This window comes from Phycodurus eques, chromosome 4 (assembly GCF_024500275.1).
Source record: "Phycodurus eques isolate BA_2022a chromosome 4, UOR_Pequ_1.1, whole genome shotgun sequence".
NCBI classification, from domain to species: Eukaryota; Metazoa; Chordata; class Actinopteri; order Syngnathiformes; family Syngnathidae; genus Phycodurus; species Phycodurus eques.
The window spans coordinates 23,970,993-23,994,918 of NC_084528.1; the positions used below are offsets into that span (position 1 = coordinate 23,970,993).

The following is a 23,926-nucleotide window of genomic DNA, read 5'->3' on the forward strand; positions in this document are numbered from 1 at the left end:
CACAGGGCACATATAGACACAGACAACCATTCACACTCACATTCACACCGTCACTGAGTGGGAACTGAACCCACGCTGCCCGCACCAAAGTCAGGCGAGTGTACCACTACACCATCAGTGACTTGGGCCTAGCTTGTTTTTTATTCTTCTACGCCACTCCATTGCCTTCTCTCCTTCTTTCCATTTTTCGCCATCCTAAATGCCCTGTGGTGCTTTGCTGCCTCTCAGATAGGTGTCAGGTTTGTTTAATTACTTTATATGTGTATACCGGGCTTATAAGAGAGGGGGAAATGAAAACTATACCTGATTCTTTGACTGTTATACTGTGTGAACACGTTCTACCCTCCTCGCCTCCTGATTGGCTGTCAGTTTTTCGGCTAAAGCCACGGAATGTTGGACAAGAGTGTCACACCAAGCGAAGTTCAAAGGTCGCCCTGCTCTTTTATTTCACTAACTTGAGTCGTTTAATTATGTTCACGTATAAAGCAAACTATATTCTGCATCTTGTAGCGAAAATAAATACAATTATTTGGTGCAGTCTGTAGTATAAATGCAGTGCAAGTATATGAGACCCAGCATGTTATTGAATTTAGCTCTTTTTTTGGGTCATTTTCAGTAGTATTTGGTTGAAAATGTGCAATTTCTCAGTGCAATTCCAAGGAAATTAAATTATTAAACATTCCCAATGATGTATGTACTCGCTATGCTGCAAAAATCTGCCTGACCTCTGCAGGCTCTCCGTCTCGTGTGTCTTCTCCTTCTACTCAGCCTCAGGTATTTCTCACCCTGTTGAGAAGAAGACGTATTGGACGAGAGATGCCAGGAAGGGTCCCACCAGCCTCCTGGGAACCTGAGGGCTCCTGCAGAGAGCCAGAAACACCAGCCTCCAGGAGGGCAACCGTCCCTGGGAAATCATGCAGTGAGGACCAGCTGAGCCACCATCGTAACTGCATTGTTTTGGTATTTTGTTCCTGAACGCAGCGCCGAGTGTTTTGTGAGGACTTTGGCCTTGCAGCACCATGGGAGCCTCCAGTGACAAGGTGAGCGTGACAGTCTGGCCTGGGGGCAGCCCAGCAGACCGGATTGAGTAGATAAGAACATGGCAAGTGTCAATTGAGGTTATAAAGAAAACAAACAAACAAACAAACAAACAAAACAAAGAATAGTTTGTGTTGTGTTTAAAACAAATATGATGCCTCTTGAGGTTTTGTTGCATGTAAAAGTCATCAATAGAATAAAATATGCCTCTATTATTCCCATAATAAGGAGACATTGCAGTTTTACAGAACGTGGACATTTCATCATCACCCACTTTTATTTATAACAAACCAGAAAAATTAAGAGACCCCTGCAAAATGATCAGTTTCTTTGATTTCGCTATTTATAGGTATATACTGAGGATAAGCGGTTCAGAAAATGGATGTATACTTGAGTAAAATTAACTTAAATGTGTTTTATTCTGTAAACTACTGACAGCATAACTGCTAAATAAAGTAGTTAAGAGCATTTTCCTTTTCTTTTTTTTTCATTGCAGAAAATTTAAAATGGTCAAAAGACCAAAATAGGTCCAGTGGTTGTTTTTATTTATTTTTTTTTTAATTTTTTTTCCCAGCATTGTGTATATTTAAAAAAATAGTCTTTAGTGAAACACATTCATATCAGCCTACACACACCATTTCAGAGCATATTATTGTAGAAGTGAGATGGAACATGACCATGTGAAAGTTGGTACATCCAAGTCAAATTCAGAATGAAAATTCCACAAAATCATATAGTTCGCTTATTTCTCAGCCCGTCAAAATCTAGATATTTGTACATTAAATATTATATTTAACTGTCCACAGTCCAATTTTGGGTCCTGACCCACCGGTTGAGAATCGTAGTTATAGTATAAGATGTGGTCACAAGAACATTTGCATGTTTCCAAATTTAAACCCCAAGTACAATGCACACATTTCATTGCAATAATAATACCTTTATAATTCTAGTTTTAAAATTAAGTATGGACAAAATAAGGGAAGAATGCTTGACGCTGCCACCTCTCTAGCCTTGAGGTCCAGTGGGGTCGTCCTGTGTCGGTTCCATGTCACACGTCTAAAAAGGTTTATGTGCCTCCATTTCAGATGTTTTTTAATTCATGAAAATAGACTGTAAAGGAATATTCTTTTTGATTACACTTAAGCTTCCCCATTATCAGTAATTCAATATTCAAGTAAGATTGAACATAAAACAGTATTAAACAGAATTTTGAAAAATCCCCTGGAGGGCTCATAATATAATGTTTAAAATTTTTTATTTTTTTTTTAAATCAAGCATTCATATTTTCAACAGATAAAAGAATTGACAATACAACAACACCAAGAAAGATGCACCTGGAAACTAGTGCAGTCATTGTATTGCAGCAATATGTTTTTCCATTACTCTTGTAATCTGTTTTAATATGTCTTGTGTTTTATTTAATCAATAACAACTTGTTGCAGTACACAGCACCCCCACCCGCATTAAAAAGTCACTTTTACTCTGAATCTATTGGAATTGTTACATTTTTACTAACTCATCAAATTAATTGCTATTAATATATGTTATACATTAGTCATCTTTTCACATCTGCTTTTTGGCTAATTGTTCTGTGCTATTTTGGAGTCATAGACAAACTAGCCGTGCCCCATGTGTGATCTGATTGGTTAAAAGTTGAACAGCCAGCCCTTCAATCATGCAGTTTGTAGGATAGCCTATAAAAAAAGTGTAAAATGAGCTCCTAATCCAATGTGCATCAAGTAACTAAAACTCAGCAGTGACTTTATATTAATATTATTACGATTTTTCATATAATTTAAAGATAGGCTCACATTTACAACAGAGAATCTCAATACAGCGATTCTGCGATAATCAATATGTTATACTGCAGGACTAAAATGTTGAGATTATGAATGAGTTGTTTTCCATGAGCTTCTGCAATTCCAGTTTCGCTTTATTTCACCTGAGAAGTGCCACCTTATGGATTTGAAGTAAAAATGGAATCATTAAAAAAAAAAAAAAATCACATATTTCATAAAAAATATCAATTTGAATTGAAAATGTATCACAATAAATAGTGAAACTATACTGTAAGTGCTGTCTGGATGTTTATCCCCACCCCGTCACTGGACAATGTGGCCTTAAAATAAGTTCTTTTGTTTTGTTTTTTTTGCTACAAAAATCCTATTTACAATTTTAATCGATTTTTTTCCTCTCTATCCTTAAAGAAAACACAAATGACAATGCAATTATTTAAAACAAGTTTTGCCTTTTTTCCCTTCTGGGATTTGCTCCAGATACCAAACGAACTTTGAAACTGTTTTTTTTAAGCACTATTTTTTTTATTAGCATCAACTTCCACAAAAATATTTGAAATATAAAACACATTCTTTCCCGATAATGTGAAAATAACTGCTTTCTCTTGGGGGAAAAATATCTCTTTTTTTTTCAAAACAGAAATGTAAACAGTACACGAGCCTGCAGTTCTCATTTAAAGTTGTACAGGTGAGGCCAGGCGACCACGGCAAAATACTTGCGGCATGGTCGCACATAGCTGGGGTCGAACATTTCCTGGAAAAATTTCCTGCTGCTTTTGCAACATATAAATGGGCATGGGTTTTGCAATGTTTAGTGAAATTGACTCAATGTTTGCCTGGGCTCCTTTCTTGTCATTGCCAAACAATGTAATTGATTCCACTTGTGTTGTCCGTTTCTTAGTGGGAATTAAAGTTGCATGTTACTTTTTTGAAAAATGGTCGCGAATGCGTCTGTGTGCTTTAGTAAACTAGCTCCTCTCTGTTTGCAGCCAGGTTTTTAGTCGAAGCAGTGCATGCCGGCAGAGACACGTTTTGAACTACCGAAGCCACACACAGAAATTTGAAATGGGAAAAAAATGGTCTGGAAAAATAAACTCGACATTATCAATTTTAATGATGAATTAAACTTGGAAGTAAATGTACTGCATTCCTCGCATGCTTTGTAAAATGTCTCCTCTGTCTTGCAATGAATTAACTGGAAAGGCAACTCTTGGTGTTTCCCAGTGTTTCTCACATTAGTAAACCACATATTTTCCACAACATTAATTGTAAGGGGTAACAATATGAGATAAATAGACATTTTAACAAATTTCCTGCATTTGTTTCCAGGTATCTTCTCCTTGGACACTGCTCGTCCTGCTGCTTTGCGTCGTCTGCGCTCTCTGCCAGGAAGAATATTCCGGAAACCACTCGGGTCCGAGCCGATACACTCAACGGATATCTTGTTCGGATGCATTGGATTAATTTATTCCTCAACAATGTGTGGCTTAAATGTGCAGGTGAGGATCAAACCTTTGAGGGCTCGATCCTGGACCGCTATGACCACTTGAGGCCCTACCAGCCAGGTCGGTCACATGACTTTTAATGTGTACAAAAGTAATTCATGCTTTGGAGATGAAGAATGTGAATTTATACGAAAAAAATGATAAAAATGAGTTTTTTCCTAGCCGCCTAACTAAAAACGTTTGTACACTCATATTGTCTAATGTGCTTTAAATAACAACTTTCTCTTCCAAAAGCAGTGTTATAGTGTAATAATATAGGAACTAAATTATGAAAATGTATTAATCTAATTTCTCTTATCCATCTGAAAGTATATTAACAGAATTCCTCTCATTGTTTTTCCTTCTTACGCCTGTTGCTAGGCGAAATTCAAAGACCTCACCAGTTACTGATCCATTGGCGAAAAATAAAATGGCATAGTGACAGAAAGTCAGAGAGATGCTGAACAAATTACTCTAAAACCACACATTAATTTTTAAACTGAACCACTCCTCTGTTTTAATTACAAAATATTACAACAACAACAAACACTTCCATCGAACCCCTTTCTCACTGCCTGAAAAAGCCAGAATTGAAGTAAAACTTTTATGTCAGCCATCGTATTTTGTCTGATGGATTTTCCTGATTGGTTCTTCTCACCACTTGTTGCTAGGCAGAATCCAGAGCCCTCCATTCTAACTGCCCCATTGGCCAATGAAAAAAATGGCAAAAGTCATACAGGCACACACGCACGAAACACATTACTCCAAAAATGGACCTAAATTTGTCATTTGAATGAATGCTCTGTATTCATTATAAAGTACAGTGGTGCCTTGAGATACAACTTTTAATTTTTTCCGTGACCATGCTATTATCTCAAAATACTCTTATCTCAAAACAACTTTCTCTATTGAAATGAATGGAAATGCAATTAATCTGTTCCAGCCCCCCCAAAAACACCAACATTTATATTTTGTTTTTTTTTAATGAGGAAAAAAATGGCACTTAGCGGTGTTGTACTGAATACAAAACACAGGAATAACATAAAATAGAATGTAAACAATGTAACATCTTTAAATGAAAAGACTTAAACAGGTCTTCTCATGACAAAATTGCACTCAACAGTATTGTACTGTAAAGAAAAACACAGCAATAACATAGAATGTAAACAATATAACATCTTAAATGTAAAGATTTAGTTTTTCACTTAGAACCATTGCCATCAACAGTAGTTAGTATACTGTATGAAAAACAGCAATAACATAATAAAATAGAATGTAAACAATAAAACATCTTTAAATGTAAATAGTTCATTTTTCACTTAGAAATATTTTCTTAGGGCACATGGTTTGAAAAAAGTTATTTTGCCCAAAAAACATGGGAAATGTGAGTACACAAGACCACTGTATGAAATCAATGTGAATCGGTGGTTGCCGGACATTGCGTGGTCTGCTGTCGCCACCTGTCGGTGGGAGGTTGGAAGCCCACTCATTACTTGAAATCTAGGTTGTAACGTAAAACAAAAAATGTACCAACTACCTGCTCTTACTTAAAAAAAAACTCGTAGGTCGGTTCACTCGTATCTCAAGGCACCACTGTATTAGAAAAAAGTCCACACAGCGCCATCAATTGGGAAAATGCAGTGGAGTTTCTGTGTGAAATGCAACAGCAGATAAATGTAGGAGCTTACGTTACAGCTCTGATGCGGAAATTTTGAGGGATACCTTTAGCCCCTTTTACGCTGACATTCAAAGCTGGATTTTTCCATGTTGGATCAGCAAATCTGTGCTGTAACAAAGTCCAGCATCTTTTACCGTAGGCAACTAGTGAAGGTGAAGCCCATTCCACAAAAACACTTAGAAACAGTAATCCATGTCTTTATTTAATCTCTGATGGATTCCTCTAATGCACTTTATTTTGGAGCCAACCAATCCTCCCTTAAACGTATCCAGTTGTCTTAAAATACTGCTCCTCGCCTCTTAACTGGAGCACGTAATAGGGAGCACATGACTCCGATTATGGGCTCCCACCACTGCCTGCCTGAGAATTCATTATGGAATAGAATTCATTTTAAATATATTTTATTTGTTTTTAAATATGTAAATGGTCTCGTCCCGCCTTACCTATCTGATCTGCTCCATCGCTACGATCTTGCCCAGTGCCTCAGGTCAGCTGACTAGCTGCTTCTGGAGGTACCAAAGTCTAGGCAGAAGCTCAGAGTGGGTAGAGCTTTTTCTGTTGCTGGTAACACGCTGTGGAATGACCTCCTTTACATTAGCGAACCCACCTCCTTGTCCGTTTTTAAAATCTGTCTTAAACCCCTTTTTTATTCTTTGGCTTTCAACTCTGCATAAGACTTTGTCCCTGGTTTAGTGTTTCATTGTTTTTAACTTGTTTTAGTGTTCTATGTTTGAATCGTTTTATAGCTTACGTTTGATTTTTATCTGTGTACAGTACGTTGTTCCAGCTGTGGTTGTTCATAAAAGTGCTTTATAAGTAAAGTTCAGTTGCTGTTCTGTGTGAAAGGTGTGGTGGTAGCATCCAAGTTGGAAAAGTGGGATGCAGATGTGAGACTTGCACATTTGTGTTCAAAGTAATTGTTGCTATTTTAGACATCAAATTATCTGATTCCAGGATGCCGTGTTGCTGTGTGAACATTTGCTGGGTATTTTATGTGTGTACTATGTAAAAGGAAAAGGTCACTGTCGTGTGTGAAAGGTACCGAATTTTCATCCGTAACAGAGGCAGTATTACTGAACAGATGGAACACAAGACTGACGTTTGATACTGGACATTCATTTGTCCCGCCCCTTTGTTTTGAAAGTAACTGTCGCTGTCTTACCACTATTTTACATCTGTGACGTTTGAAAGTGCCCATGGTTGCAATGTTTCGCCGGGTCTTATATAAAAGGCAAAGGCGGATGCCGGGTCTTCTGGTACGGCTATTTTGGAGGACCTCTGTGTGAAAGGAGTTCCAGGGTGGCCACTGGTGAGTGAACCTCAAAGTAACAGACATCGTCATCTCCACCAGAGTCTTCTCACGGCTACGATGAGGACCAGAATCCTGAGGAGGACGACTACGACCCCTACGGGCCCGCCCCCACCCAGGTCACTATGATCACAGAGGATGCGTTCCCCTACGTCACCACCACCGAGTCACACTACGCTAAGGAGGACAAACTGGGTCGGAGGAAGGTGGGTGCTAAACGAGGCAGTGGTGTAGCTTGTGAACGGTAAAGGGGGCGGTTGACCCGGATGCAGAATTTGGGGGTGCACCTACCCATTTAAGAGTCATTTGCAGCGAGGGATGAGAGATACCACATATTTGCCTACCGATGCGACACCAACTAAACCAGAGGTCGGTATAGCTGATACCGGTATGCTCACAGATATATATTTTTTAAAATGTTGAGTCGTAAAATAGATACCGATATTTCAGTAAAAAGCAAAAACCTGTTGAGTCGTAAAGTAGAGGCTAGTCTCGTCAATAGCGATATCAATATATATTTTTTAAAACTGTTGGTACAGAAAATGGATGGATGAATGGATGGTTGCGCAGTTTAAAAACAAACAAACAGAAAGACAGGTAGTAAAGTAAAGGCTATAGATATAGATATCAGTACAAACAATAATAAAAAAAAAGAAAAGTAAATTGGACGGTAGTATGGTGATACCAATATTGATACGGATTTTTTTTCAAGTTGAGAGTAAAAATAGAGGCTGGTGTAGTTGATGTCGATATTTAAAAAAATAAACATTGAAAAGTAAAATAGACCATGGTATTACCCATAATGATGAGATCTAAAAAAGATCTTAAAACGTAAACTAGAGGGTGATCCCAATATCAATTTAAATACTTAAGAAGAAACATGTTGGGTTGTAAAATAGAGGCTAGTACCACTGATATCGATACCGATATTAAAAAAAAAAAAAGAAATGTTGTAAAATATAGCACATTTACATACATAATAGACAGTAGAGAGAGTGAGTGGACATGGTCAGTAACATAGTCAGTAGTACACATGGTAAGTAGGTTCATAGACATGGTCAGTAGCCATAGTCAATAGACAAGAGCAAGAGTTGGTAGATCTAGTCTTTGGTAATCGTGTTGTATAACTTCAGACACAAACAAGCACTTGTGGGGAAAATAATGTCACCGTTTCAGGTCCCGTTCAAGCACCAGGGACCCGACACTGGGTCCTCGGAGGAGTCGGGTGGTGACGCAGCCCTCGGTGAGGAGGGTCCCACCGAGTGCGACTGTGAACCCGGAGAGCCGGGATTCGCCGGCTTTGCTGGGCCCAAGGTACCCACGAGTCAAAACGCTCCTGATGGAGGCTTCTAGAAACGCTTATCAGAAGAGATTTAATCTGGTGTCCTCACTTCCTGTCAGGGCTTGCGAGGCCTGCAGGGTAAAACAGGAGCACCGGGACTTCAAGGCAGAGAGGTGACGCTCCAACATCATCAACATACCGTCGCTGTCCAATGAAAAACTTCAAATAACGATGATAAGGCAGCAAAAGGAATTGAAATAAACTACTGAGTTGTGTTTTTAGGGTTATAAAGGAACCAAAGGAGTGGAGGGACGAAGAGGAGATGCCGGCCCAGTGGTGAGTCACTCAAAATGACTGATGGAGACAGTGACACAAGATTGTGTTGCTATGGCAACCACCCCCACAAAGTCATAGTAGACACTGAGGCATACAGAAAATGGTGTCATGATACTTATAGTAAATGGATGGGAAAGTGGTGTCATCACTGAAATTACTGTACATTGTAAATATGAACTCAATCCAAAACAAAACATTTTTTTTGTGGTTTTTGAATACTTAAACATAAACTCGCCTTCCACTGAATGAATAATAATGTTATAGAAAGTGAATAACTTGAGACAAATATGTCGTTTTTTTTGTGTGTATCTGCGGTTGTCCTTTGATCTCAGGGTGATCCCGGACCCGAAGGTGAAGACGGAGGTTCGGGTTTCTTCGGTGCCATGGTGAGTAAAGAGCCCCCCAAAAATCTTTAAAAAAAAAAAAGATGACCAAATCAATCACCAAAACATTTTTTTTTATATTGACAAATTATATATTTTTTTCACTAGGGAGAACCAGGACTTATAGGAGACCGGGGTGTGGTTGGAGGGCTGGGCCTGAAGGTAAAATACTCCGCGTCAAGTTACCCAAAATGCCCACAGAACAATTCAGCCTGCAGGACAAATACGGCAAATCTACTGGCACAAATTTATTGTGAAATTCTATTAGTAATGGCTTACAGATGATGATGTATGCTAGCATGTACATTGTAAAAACACCAATTACTACTTTTATATTTGCCATTTTATGACATTTTCAATACATAGATACTCATTTTGTTAAATACATACTGTATATCTCAAATGACTCTTTTTACAAACCTGGTTTCTTCAGCATCAATCCAACAATGAGCCTCGTCTACCTACCCGACCTCTGCTGGAATGTTCTGTCATGTTGTTGTTCGCTGTCTAGCCCTTGGCCAACGCTAGCTACTCCTCCGCTAACATGGTGCCTTAGAAGTAGCAGGGTGTTTTAGCGGCAACTTAGGGCATTACAAAAATAGCACAAAAATATGCAAACGGGTGCAAATAGGTTAGTGGAAAAAAATACATGAAAAGGTGAAATAATTAATGGTGAATGGCAAATGGGCGTGTTCGCTGTATAAATATTTTGTGAGATGGTGGCCGATGCACGCATTTGCATAATGACTTGTAGGCAGATTTGGTTCCATCTGCGTTTTGGGTAACCACATCATAAACAGGCTTCCTGATGATAGCCAATCAGAAGAAAGTACAGTGAATCCCGCTATTTGCATCAGATAGGGAGCGAGCTTTTCCGCAAGTGACAAAAATCTGCAAATAAGTTAGGGCCGCTCCCGAACAGGGATTTTAATTGCATATAAATGCTATAAGATGGCAACAAAGCACTTAAATCAATGCAAACAAACCACCTTCACATGAGGATCATCAGTTGTATTAGCTAGCAGACTAGTCAAAATAACATGCGAGCACAAACTGACGTGACATCATACATGGGCTAACAAATATGCGCACACACTAATAAATGTTAGAGAAAGCAGGCAAATTGTAACGGCAAAGTAGACTACTCGGGCTATTAATAGTTTCACTACGAGACAAGCAGAAACATAAACTCTTGACAATGCATAGGGCCAACAAAACAGGACATCTCCACTGCAAATTTGCAGGGGTTCACTGTACACCTTTTTGGTGGGGTCCTCTCTTCAAGAGACAGAGACTAAAATGACCTGAGGGGTTTCTTAAAGGGCCTGAACGCAATAACTAAAGGACAGCGTCACTGTTTTGACCGGATCACATGGTCACATGGTTACATGACACTTCCTGTTTGCAGGGTGACAAAGGCATAGAGGGACCGCGAGGAGGGGTCGGAGGGTCTGGTAACACTGTAAGAAAACCCAATCAATCCATCAGTCAGTTTGACATTGAGACAAAAGTCGCAAGTTAAAAGTTGTTGTTGTTGTTGTTGTTGTTGTTGTTTTAGGGTTCTCGCGGCGATGCTGGCACCCCTGGATCGAGAGGAGGTAAAGGTCCAAAGGTAAATTCAAGACAGATATATTTTCAGTCAACACTGATATATTTTGTTGTGGTTCATGTTTTATTTTTTTTATTGCATTTTGTTTTACATATACTTATGTTAGATATCCTGTCTGTTTTTTCTATCCAGGGGTCTGTGGGCAAAGAGGGCAAAGAGGGAGTTCAAGGACCAGATGGACGCAAGGTAATTAAAAAGAAAAAGGAAGATTTATAGCTTATGTCCGAAGTTGCTTATTTGATTTAAATGCTGTTGGCCAGTAGATGTTGCCATTGAGATCTCACTGTCTTGTCTTGTTCTGCAGGGTCAGACTGGAGCGCCCGGATTCCCAGGAGACATCGGCGACAGAGGCTACACTGTAGGACACTTTGCACATCCTCTGTTTTTACCTGGAATGTGTCACATGTTTTATACAACTTCATTTGAACCACGTGTGTGGAAGCGGAGCCAAAATTATGAACATCTTTATATACTAATTTTTTGTAATAAAAAAAAAAAAGTTACCTTACTTTTTATGTATTTCCCCTCTGCTCATTAGCAATCATTTGAACAAATAGTTCATTTATTTTAAAATAGATGAGACTAAAGACAACAGTATGAAAGCACAGCAGCACACAAGAATTAGTTGTAAAAACATACAAAATACTACATTTTTCTGAATATCTTGTTTGATCATTATTAATCATTTGAACAAATCCTTTATTTTTGAATAAACTAGACATTCAGGTCCCCTTACATCAGACTACATTTTTTTCTACTGTTTTATGCATAACATAGGTCAGTGATAGGCAACTGGAGGCCCGCGGGTAACATGCCCTCTACCGTAACAAGTTGTAATAACACCATTCACCACAAGAGAGCAGACATAACTTACTTGCGCCGCCATGATGACAAGCAGCAGAAAGAGAGCACAATCATACATATGAACAGTAGCTACGCCAGTGCTAACCGTGTCTACATGGCGGCCATGTTGAGGAGGTCGATGTTCCCATAGAAGGCAATCCATGGACACTGAAATTAAGTCGTAATTTACTAATTTCTTAACTAATTTTCATGAATTGTACTGTTTTGTCAATGCACAAAATTATGTTTTCAATACACAACATTTGAATAAAAGCAACAAACATTGTTTCTTTTTTTTTTTTTTTTTTTTTTTTTTTTTACATTCGAAAGGGATTCCCAGTTCCCTTTTTGTAATTGTATGCCGTTTTATGCAACCGTATGCAGTACAATGTACCGGCATCCTTGGTCTTTTGACTTTATTGCCATCCACACCCATAGAATCTACTAATAGCAGAAAAAGGTTAGCTGCAACTGTATTGTACTCTAAATTAAACACAACTGATTTTCATTCAACAAATATCTGTACAGGATTTTAAGGAAGTTTAAGCGACTGTTATTATGCACAGTATTCAGTGCTTCGCGTACTACTAGAGGGAGCGTGCGTATCACTAGTGGTACACGTACAACACTTTGAGAATCACTAATTTAATACATGGAAATGTATTGTATTCATTAGATGTATGCCTTTTTATTTACATTTCTGTCTGAATATTTCCCTCTTGCCCTCAGGGTTATCCTGGCCAGACCGGAGGCCACGGGGCGGTTGGACCGAAGGTAAACGCTAAGCTAATTCCCGACCCTTTTCATTTATTGTACACTATATTGCCCAAAGTATGAGCTCACCTGCCTTGACTCACATATGAATTTATGTGACATCCCATTCCTAATCCCTAAGGGTTCAGTGTGATGTCGGTTCACCCTTTGCAGCTATAGCAGCTTCAACTCTGAAGGCTGGCCACAAGATTTAGGAGTGTGTTTATGGGAATTGTTGACCATTCTTCCAGAAGCACATTTGTGAGGTCACACACTGACGTTGAACAAGACGGCCTGACTCTCAGTCTCTGCTCTAATTCATTCCAAAATGTGTTCTATTGGACTGAGGTTAGGACTTTGTGCAGGCTAGTCAAGTTCATCCACACCAAACTCTCTCATCCATGTCTTTATGGACCTTGCTTTGTGCAATGATGCACAGTCATGTTAGAAATGGAAGAACTGTTCCCTTCCTGATTCAACATGACTGTGCACCCAAACGATATTGATTAAGAAGGGGATGTCACTTCAGGTCATCAAGGCAGTCGAGGCATCTTCAAATGAGTCCATTGTTCACTTGTTAGCCCATCATAGGTTTCGAACTGTGTGAGTTAAACGAAATGGTTTCAGCGGGGATTTCACTCTCCTTATGAGTTTGGTAGAAGTGAAGAGTTTCACTCGCCTTATGAGAATGCTCGAAAACACGACAGGTACAAGCATACTAAAATTGTGAGGATGTGTTTGTGTCAACTAAATAAATAAATAAATGACTTAATAAATACATTTAAACTGACATAAGTTAGTTGACACTTTTAATAGCTTAGTACAAACCCAAAACAAGTATTGTGCGTGTGTATTTTTAGCTGCTGTCAGTCACAGGGAAGTGACACCACGCAGTGGGAAGATAAAATGTATGGCAGGTTTTGCATACACAAATGAGTTTCGGGTGCTGGTTTCAGTTCAGATTAAGAAAAAGACCTAATCATACTGGAGCTTTTTTTGTAAATTAGTTTCTACGTCTGTTTATGGGAAATGACAGCAAACATTTGTATTTCTATGATATCGATTATATTATTACTCTCGTACATTTTATTGACTTTTTAATGTAACGACAATATAAGACCAAAAGTGTACATTGCACACACCTTAAATGTGTAGCTCTTACTGTCACTGAGATGATGACCTTCAAATGTTCTTGACATTTACATTTATCTTTTTGGTGTTGGAAAAAGCTTAAACACACAGAATCCCATAATTAGCTCTATGGGAACATGACTGTAGATTGTGCATTGAGGGACTCCTACTGTACCGGTATTACATTTTAAAACAAACACATGGTTCATTATCTCTCTGTCAGGGCACCAAAGGTCACGATGGCATTGCAGGCAGCGATGGCGACCGTGGAGAAGATGTGAGTTCTTTATGCCTGGGGTGGGCAAAGTAATGCCCGCTCTGTTCTATAATCTGGCCCAAATGAGCATTTACATTACCAAGAGTCCTGTAATATATTTGCTGCATTTATTTAGAAGCTTATTAAAGCATTCATTAATTTATTTTTGTATTAGTTTGTCGAATTGAATAACTGGTTAGTTGATTACATGTATAAGATGAAACACAACAATGTATTGGTAAAATAAACACTTTCACATACTACGGTACATACTATTACATTTCCACAATCAACTTCCTCCGATTTGCGGTTTGTCTCTTCAGGGTCCGATAGGTGTCCCGGGATTGATGGGAGATCCAGGCTACTTCGGTGCTCAGGTGAAAGACCCGCTTTATGCACTCATATGAATAAATTTAAGCCACTTGAGTTGAGCGTGGAGCCGATGAGGTTGTACTGACTGTTGCAGGGCAGCAAAGGCGACCGTGGCGTGAGAGGACCTCGAGGCAGAGTGGGCTCTGTGGTGAGTCTTTAAACTTTGTGTGTGCGTCCAAATAGTTGTTTTTTTCCCCAAATTCTATGTTTTGTTTTCACCTTGTGCAGGTTTCCCAATGTTTTTGTCTAAACTACACATTTTGTTTTCGCCCTCTATTGGTGTCCCATTTGTTTTGTTCAAATTCCACATTTTCTACTTTACACAACCTCTAGATGTCCCAATACGTTTGTCAAAACTTAACGTTTTTCTGCTGTTCACATCCTGTAGGCATCCCAATACTTTTATACAAATATTCTACTTCTCGCATCCAATATCTCATCTGCTACATGCAGAACATCACTCGACCAACACGGATTACGTGACTTCCTGTGTATGCTTTGCTAACGAACATAACTAGGATTGATGACATGGTTTTTTTTAAACCCGAGCTTGCTAAAATTTACGTTTTCTTTATAGCTCTTGTCTTCAGACAAAGTTAAATACATGTATATCATTTATCTATACAAATATGATATCATGCATGTAAACATGAACAAAGCCCAAGCACAGTGTATTGTCGTGTTGTATTTTGGTGACCCTGTGGTGACATCTTGTGTTTAAAAAAATAAATTGTAGACATTTAAAGTGCCTACTGGGCATTATTAGTAACTTGCCCTTCCCCCGACGCAGGAGCCAATCATGGTGCAGCGGGGTGCGTCCTGCCTGGAAACTATGTGGCAATCCTAATAACGCCCCTACAGGTGGCTTGAAACGGTCACCTTCCTCATTCTCCCCAACGAGGCGGAAGTGCTTTGACCTGATTTGCCGAATGCGGAAGTCGTTTGCGCATATACGGGACACTTTTGTCCAAATGCCATTGTTTTGTTCAACTTCCTATCGGTGTCCCAATACTTTTTCAAAATTGCACATTTTCTACTTTGCACATCCTGTAGGTGTCCAAACACTGCATTTTCTTCTTTTCACTTGGGTGTCACAATATTTATGTCCAAACACCCATCATTTCTTTGAACTTCATGTCGGGGTCCCCATACATTTGTCCAAACTCCATATTTTCTTCTCATTGCGTCCTTTAGGTGTCCCAATACTTTTGTCTTCACATTTCCTTCTTTTCACTTTGTGTGGGTTTACTGCGTACTACTTTTGTCCAACTTCATAGTCTTTGTTCATATCCATATTCTAATTTTGTACACGTGTCCCATTATTTACATGTTAATTTTTTTAAAATCCGTGTCCTTCTATCAGGGTCCTAGTGGAGAGCAAGGAGACGCTGGGATACCGGGAAAACCGGGACCAAACGGCCTACAGGGACCCATTGTGAGTACTTGCTTCACAACACAACACTGACAATTACACAATCTCAACCCAACTTATCATGATATGAGTGTGCGTTGTGCTCTGCAGGGGCCCAAAGGCGAGACCGGACCCGATGGCGACACGGTGAGACCAGTCCAATCATGTGTTATTTGCCTTTATTGACTGACTTCCACCCAGAAGCGTTTCTAGCCCATTTTGAGGGGCTAAATTGAATTCCAGCGCCCCTAAAATTTGAGGGCTGATAAATTTGTTTCATTTTTTTTAAGTCTCCCTTTTTTAACAAGCTAGCTAGTGCATAACAATACAGTATTTGGTTAAAATACAATATTTTAACAACAAATAAACATTTCTTTCTTTACTTCTACCACTCAGTACCAAAACACTATCATCTTTACCATTCCTCATTTTTGCTGCATTTAATCGTAGCTTACTGTTTATATTTTTAGGTAGGAATTAGCTGAAGTTTTCTTCGAGCTAGGAAATGTTTAAGGTGGCCAGCGAGAGCACCAGTGTCCTCTGTTTGAATTACATTGAGAGAAGCTAGCTGTTGTCTCATGTGCATGTGCTAATATTAAAGCCAAGGTGCGACTGACAAGCTAACTGAATGGATGCCATGCAACATTATACGTAGCTCCTATTAGGACACAGAAAGATTCAAAATATTCAGTAAGTCTATTTCAGTTTGTGTGTTTTACATGTTTTGATTTGCATTTCGGCGGCACGGTGGTTGACCGGTTAGAGCGTCTGCCTCACAGTTCTGAGGACTGGGGTTCACTCCCCGGCCCCGCCTGTGTGGACTTTGCGTGTTCTCCCCGTGCTTGTGTGGGTTTTCTCCAGGCACTCCGGTTTCCTCCCACATCCCAAAAACATGCATGGTAGGTTAATTGACAACTCTAAATTGCCCGTAGGTGTGACTGTGAGTGCGAATGGTTGTTTGTTTGTATGTGCCCTGCGATTGGCTGGCAACCAGTTCAGGGTGTACCCCGCCTCCTGCCCGATGACAGCTGGGATAGGCTCCAGTACTCCCGCGACCCTTGTGAGGAGAAGCGGCTCAGAAAATGGATGGATGGGTTTATGTACGTGCTATAAAAATCCATCTATCCGTCCAGTTTCTGTACCGCTTATCATCAATAGGGTCGCGGGCGTGCTGGTCTACCTTATAATTATCATTATCAGTATAAATGTCAACTTCCTCCTGAGAGGTCTGCTTGGTTCATTCCCTCTTAATGACTTCCTCAATTACTGTATTTTCTTTTACTTTCAAATGCAGGGTGCAAAGGGAAGGAATGGTGTAAAGGGTCAAAAAGGACAGAAGGTACAGTGTTTTTCATTTCCCGGGACACATTTACACATCACATTTTCTCCAGTAATTGGTTTCTGCTTTCAGGGGGTGATTGGCGATCGTGGAGACAAAGGACAGGTTTGTTTCCTTTCCTCACCCTGACGTCATGGAAACCCAAATGCTCACTAGTAACATGTAGTTGTTCTACAAGTATGCCAACGTTTTCCTACTAGTGTGCGTATATGTCATACATTGGTAGAAAGAAACGTTATTTTTAAGACAGTTGGTCTCCTAGTGTGGTGAATTGCCTTACTAAGGAGGACAAAGAACGTACTAGTAAATGGATCTTAAGCTGGATGTCAGGGACATCATATGAATGTTCAAATGTCTTTCCATGCATACTTCCATACGATTTCTCCTCTTCCTGCAAGAATAAAAGGACAGTTGTTTGTCAACACACAATATTTTTTTTCCCTCCTTTGTCTTCCCAGCGTGGCCCAAAAGGCACGGTCGGCCGGCCAGGCGATTCCGGCCCCGAGGGTCCTCCCGGCGTTCCGGGGACCCGAGGAGCTCGCGGCGCCCTCGGAGACCCCGGCGTCAAAGGCCAAGCTGGACTAAGAGGAGTGCAAGGGTCCATCGTGAGTCCCGTTGGAAATTAACCATTTCAGAATGTTTGTAAACAATAGACACCAGGATACTTAAGGGTGGAAGAAAAGTGATTGACTACCACTGACATCAACTGAAACAATGACAAAAGTGTGCTGTCTTAGGGGTCGCATTGCCAGATATACCCCAAAAGGTTTATGAATTAAATTGTTTTATTTTTTTTTATTACCTTAAAAAAAATCGAAATTATTTCAGCGGAACCTGGGGGTGAGGAGGATAAATAGCGAGCATGTCGTAAATAATGGTAGCGAGAAGATCTCAAGAAGTATCCACTTAAGGGACAGACTGGAAACCAAACCTCCATCATCAGGTTTGTGGAAGACATTTTCTCGCCAGTACAATGGTTTTAATTCATTCTGTAACCGTGCTCGTAACTCAAATCAAATGCCATTAATCCGTTCCAGCCACACACCCCCCAAAAAATGTTATTTCTTATATTTTTTAACAATAAAAATAGCACTCTATAAGTTGTACTTCATAAAAACAGACACTCATGACATAATTGAACAGATTTATATACACTCTTAGCTTCAATTCAATAGATATTGTGTTACTCCTTCTGGCGTGTGTGCCGTGGCCACCTGGGGAAAGTATTATACAGACATGACTGATATTCAGTACCTGTCGATGTCACAACTAAGCTTAGTAAGCCACAGTAATATCAGTAGTTCTTTGGAGAGGATAAAGAATGCAGTGGTACCTTGAGATATGAGCGACCTGACTTAGAAGTTTTTAGAGATACGAGCCGTTATGTTATTCAGCCGATTTTTGTTGCTTTGACTTGCAAGCTTAAACTTGAGATACGTGCGCTGTATGGTGGCAGCGAATGCAATTTACTTAACAATAGAAGCACTTGGGCAAATAGTGAACAATTTACTGCCGAACTAAACATAAGACATAGAGAATTACACCTTGTGTATTTAAAACAACCATAACTTCACCTTTCAGTTTGCTAGCTTAATGCTAACAGTAATTAGCATATACGTTTTGGTGCTATAACCCTTTAAGCAATGGATTAAAAACAAACGGTGTAGCAACAACACGTACACTGACAATATACCAGTACTCACCTTCCCATATTATTTAGCCTTCACGTAGAGCACCGAAAGCACCGTACTGATGAGCTGAGGGAGAAGTTCAGGCATTCTTATGAATCCCACTTGAATTCTAGGCAGGACATGCCCCACCGCAATGTAATTGGGTGCTTCATCTAAGCAGGACTGCATGCAGCAGCCAATCATATGCAGCAGGACGTCTCCTGCCTACAATTGTGATTCAGAATAAGGCTCACTTAACACTTTTAGATGTAGAGAAGAAGGCTAGACTCATCATTCAAGCCATTTCGGCCATTTTCTCAATGGCTCTGCCTTGGTCAAATGACACAGAAGGCATTGTTTGCTAGGGGTGCCACCGTACATCGGCTTTTGCCACCTGGAAGTACGTGTGATATCATGGTCTATAATGTTCACGTGAGCCAATGTTGGCTTCAGGGTCCCGGCCTGTCGGATGAGCAGGTGCTGCAGTTGTGCCGCAGTGTGGTCACGGCTCAGATCTCGCAGTACGCCGCCTCCATCCAGTCCAAGTGCTCGCAGGGCTGCCCCATCAACAACCGCACGCTCATCGGACCCCCCGGAGCCAAAGGACCCCCTGGACCAGCTGGCAAAACCGTAAGACTCTAGCTTTGTGTTGATAACTACAGGGTTATGAATGAATGGATGCATTTAGCATGAGGTTTTATCTCAAATTTTATATTATGAGCACCAAAATTTGCTTAACAGCTTTTCCAGCAGAAACTCTTCAGAGATAAGTTGACAGAACTTTGTATTCGCCCTTCAATTCCTTCCAAAGTCTTTGGTTTGGTACACTAGACTTAATTCTTTAACCAACACCAAAGAAAGTGAAGTTGGCATTCAGCTGTTCATGAACAACAATAGCAAAATGTTGAGTGGCCCCATCTTGCATGGAAATCAACTCTTCACCATTCTCCCAAGCCCTGATAACTGGCCAGATTTCATCTTCCTTTCATGTTATCACAAAGACAAAACCGTCTGAAGTAAAACAATCGAAAATCGCAATAAACAAATAATAAGTACTATTTAAAAATGGGGAGTTAAACAATCCAACCATCCATACATTCTCTGAGCGGCTTATCCTCACAAGGGTCGCGGGAGTGCTGGAGCCCATCCCAGCTATCATCGGGCAGGAAGCTTACCAGCCAATCGCAGGGCACATAGAAACAAACAACCATTCGCACTCACATCCACACCTACGGGCCCTTTAGAGTCTTCAATTAACCTACCATGCATGGTTTTGGGATGTGGGAGGAAACCGGAGTGCCCGGAGAAAACCCACCCAGGCACAGGGAGAACATGCAAACTCCACACAAGCGGGGCCGGGATTTAGATCCCAGTCCTCAGAACTGTGAGGCAGATGTGTTAACCAGTCGACCGCCACGTAGACAAACAAATGTTCGTAAAATAACACTGTTAGAAAAAATAAAATGATGTAATGCTTGTTTTATAGGGCAAAGCAGCCAAAGCTGGATCCAAGGGAGCCCGTGGAGTTCAGGGAGACCGAGGTCTGGAAGGAGAGAAAGGAGCGCAGGGTGAACAAGGTTCGTTTTCAGGATTTTCTTTTTTTTTTTTTTTTCATTTTAAAAATATTTTTTTATTTATGTGTGGAAGCTGATCAGTGCCTTTTTGAGCAGGCAGAAAGGGTCCTAAAGGAGTTGCAGGCGATCCAGGAAAAGGCTTCCCGGGACTTGATGGACCACAAGGGGGTCCCGGTGAGACCATTTCTTGATTGATTGATTGAAATTTAAATCGGCGGTAAAGGACTGCTTGCGGGCAGCGCCGTGTAAAGGGAGGGGGCAAAGGGGGCAGTAGGCATCCAAACAGGCTTTGGTGTTCATCAATTGAATGAATGTGAGCCTCTGTAAGGCCCTTCGGGCACGTGATGGTGTACTGTAGATTAAGTGCTATATAAATGCACTCCATTTACCATTTATAGACCACTCAAGTTACGTGTTTAGTTTTGTTTTCTTCTCTGCTCTCCAATTAATTACTTTTAAGTGTAAAACAAACAGTTAATGTATTTTAATATTTTTTTTAAACAAATTAATTATGGAACAGTGGACCAGCTCTACACCCTCGGCAGGGTCCTCGAGGGTGCATGGGAGTTCGCCCAACCAGTCTACATGTGTTTTGTGGACTTGGAGAAGGCGTTCGACCGTTTCCCTCGGGAGGTTCTGTAGTGGGTGCTTCGGGAGTATAAGCGGTAGAAAATGGATGGATGAATGAAATTAATTATTGAAAACTATGTATGAAAAATGAGATCATCCTTAGATGCTTCCTGGCTGATTCACCAGTCGCTGAAATTGGGGATGTGACGTCAACAACGGGAGATGCTCATAACATGCTGTTACTTTAATTAGGCCGTGTTCAATTTTACTACCCTTTCAGCAAAACATTTTTAAACCAACATCAGTTCTTGTCACTGGCATCAAATATTCATTCATGGTTATCATTGTCATTCATTTGCTCCGGTAGACTGCAGTAAGCCATTAATCGTCTCTTTCGGAAGCTAAGAATGTTACATACTATTGCTCCCTTTTGCAAAAGTTGATAAATGATGTAATCTGATAGAAAACATAATGAATAATACCTTTTTACACAAATTGTACGATTCACTCAAGTGAAAATAATGGGAGCAAGGGGCACACATATGGCCAGCATATAGCCCAGATGGTCGATAAGACTACTTTTTAGGAGAAGCTGAAGACTACTTTTTATTGTTTTCCCAGGTTTTCCAGGCGAGCCGGGTGTCGCCAAAAACGGCATGGAGGGTCCACGCGGCCCCCGCGGCTTCCCAGGTCCCATGGGCATCACCGGAATGCTGGGAATATCCGGTGTTCCGGGTTTCTGTGAGGCTCGGGACTGCAGTATCCATGCGCCGGTGATGCGCAAAGAGCAGGGTCTGGTTAAGGGACCCCGCAGCTCCTAAACTTGAAAATTAACAGAGTGGAAGAGTCACTTCGTCATCATCATATTGCATTATTTAAACTTCAAGCTGATGAAAAGTCAGTGGTCCTACTACAGTCCCGAGGGGGCACTCCGCTCCAGGAACAATCTGCTTTGCATCCGTTTTGTTGGTTGGGTAAAAAGTATTTTTATCTTTCATTCGGTCCCATTTTGTTATTTCTGATGTGTAAAAAACAAGTGAGCATAAAGTGTATCTGGTAAGTATTCACAGAGCTTCACCTTTTCCACATTGTTGTCGTAGAATTCTGATGAAACAAATTAATTTTGTTTCATCAGAATTCTACGCACATCATCACATACAACATTAATACTCAATACTTATTGATGCACCTTTGGTAGCAATTACAGTCTAAAGTTCTTTTTTGGATGTCACAAACTTGACACACCAATCTTTGGCTAATTTGGTCTCTCAAGCTCCATCAGGTTGGGGCTTTACATAATAAAATGTAAAAAATAAATAAATAAATGGAAGCGTTGTGAATACTTTCCTGATACATGGTGAGTAAATAAAGGATGGCGTGTAAATATGATGTAAAGTATCTCAAATACATGTACTGTGCTCTGAAGTGTTTCAGATAAACTGCCTGGTGTTGTTTTGTTTTGTATCCGTGTCCTCCTCGGTTCGTTGCCACACAATCTTACGACATTTGCCGACATCTCATATGATGATACTTTGAAGTTAGACATTTTGGAGGTATCTTTGCAGTTTACTCAAAATTGGACCACTTTTGGGCGATTGGAGGTTCCAGTGTAACCATTTTTGCGACGACAGAAGAAATTGGCAGCATATTTTTTTCAACAGAAACTAAATGTCCATGCTGATTTTGTGTTTTTTAAAGGGAGTTCCTGACGAGTCTCCATACAGTGTAATGTAAAAGCAGAAGTTGAAAACATTGTGATATTAAAAGTATAAATCCCCCTTGTACTTTTTCCACACTTTCATGTTTTATGTCGCTGGTTAAAATAAATGTAGTGGGAGTCATTTTGCCTTATAAATAGAATTATGTGAAATTTAAGGATAATTTTGCAAAGATAGAGAGGAATCATCCTATCATCCATTAATTTTCCTTAAATCTTTTCCCGACTTGGGTCACAGGTTTACACCCTGAACGGGTCACCAGCCAATCGCAGGGCACATAGAAACAATCAACCATTCACACTCACATTCACTCATACGGGCGATTTAGAGTCTTCCATCCACTTACCATGGATGGTTTTTGGGATGTGGGAGGAAACCGGATTGGAACCCCGGTCCTCGGAGCTCTGAGGCAGATGTGCTAACCAGTCGCCCACCGTGTCGCTAAAGTTTCTATATTTAAACAAAAATAGTCAAGGAATGACAAAAAAAAAAACTGCTCGTAACAACAACATTTGCTTGGAATGATGTCAGTAAATTTGTCGTCATGCTGCTTTCCAAAGACTTTTTTCAAATAGGAAAATGTTGTTTTTCTAAAACACGTTTAAAAGGATATATTTTTCATGATTAATTTGTCAATAATAAAGGCAAACTTATATTCACAAATGCAAATATGCCAAGTAGTAGTAGAAATAAAGGAAAATAGTCAAAATTGCCAAATTCTATATCGTTTCTTAATGTAAACAGGTAGTAGAACACGAGGAAAATTATTATGCGGATATACAGATATTTAGTTCATCCATCCATCCATCCATCTTCTACCGCTTATCCAAGGTTGGGTCGCGGGGGCAGTAGCTTTAGCAGGGACGCCCAGACTGCCCTTTCCCCAGCCACTTCATCCAGCTCTTCCACGGGGATCCCGAGGCGTTCCCAGGCCAGCCGAAGGATGTAGTCTCTCCAGCGTGTCCTGGGCTCGTCCCCGGGGTCTCATCACCAGGGAGGCGTCCGGGAGGCATCAGAATCAGATGCCCCAGCCACCTCATCTGGCTCCTCTCGATGTGGAGGAGCAGCGACTCTACTCTGAGATCCTCCCCGATGACCGAGCTTCTCACCCTATCTCTAAGGTAGAGCCCGGACACCCTGCGGAGGAAACTCATTTCGGCCGCTTGTATCCGGGATCTTGTTCTTGTTCGACCCACAGCTCGTGACCAGAGGTGAGGGTAGGAACGTAGATCGACCGGTAAATCCAGAGCTTCGCCTTTCGGCTTAGCTCCTTCTTTACCACAACGGATCGATACAAAGTCCGCATCACTGCAGATGCTGCACCGATCCGCCTGTCGATCTCCCGTTCCAATCTTCCCTCACTCGTGAACAAGA

At 40.5% G+C, this 23,926-nt stretch overlaps 1 protein-coding gene across 1 annotated transcript; it reads left to right on the top strand.

The window, feature by feature from the left end:
• Window positions 1-809: 809 nt before the first annotated feature.
• zgc:113232 (uncharacterized protein LOC541546 homolog) lies at window positions 810-22,606 on the top strand. The gene is made up of 26 exons (XM_061674740.1): window positions 810-1,040; window positions 4,164-4,248; window positions 4,334-4,399; window positions 7,348-7,511; window positions 8,482-8,619; window positions 8,707-8,760; window positions 8,870-8,923; window positions 9,256-9,309; window positions 9,415-9,468; window positions 10,715-10,768; window positions 10,865-10,918; window positions 11,048-11,101; window positions 11,220-11,273; window positions 12,488-12,532; window positions 13,866-13,919; window positions 14,222-14,275; window positions 14,365-14,418; window positions 15,634-15,705; window positions 15,793-15,828; window positions 16,976-17,020; window positions 17,093-17,125; window positions 17,479-17,625; window positions 19,144-19,320; window positions 20,177-20,267; window positions 20,361-20,438; window positions 21,456-22,606. Exons 1-26 carry the CDS (start codon window positions 1,020-1,022, stop codon window positions 21,653-21,655), a joined length of 1,992 nt encoding a protein of 663 aa, XP_061530724.1. The 5' UTR covers window positions 810-1,019; the 3' UTR covers window positions 21,656-22,606.
• The last annotated feature ends 1,320 nt before the right edge of the window (window positions 22,607-23,926 follow it).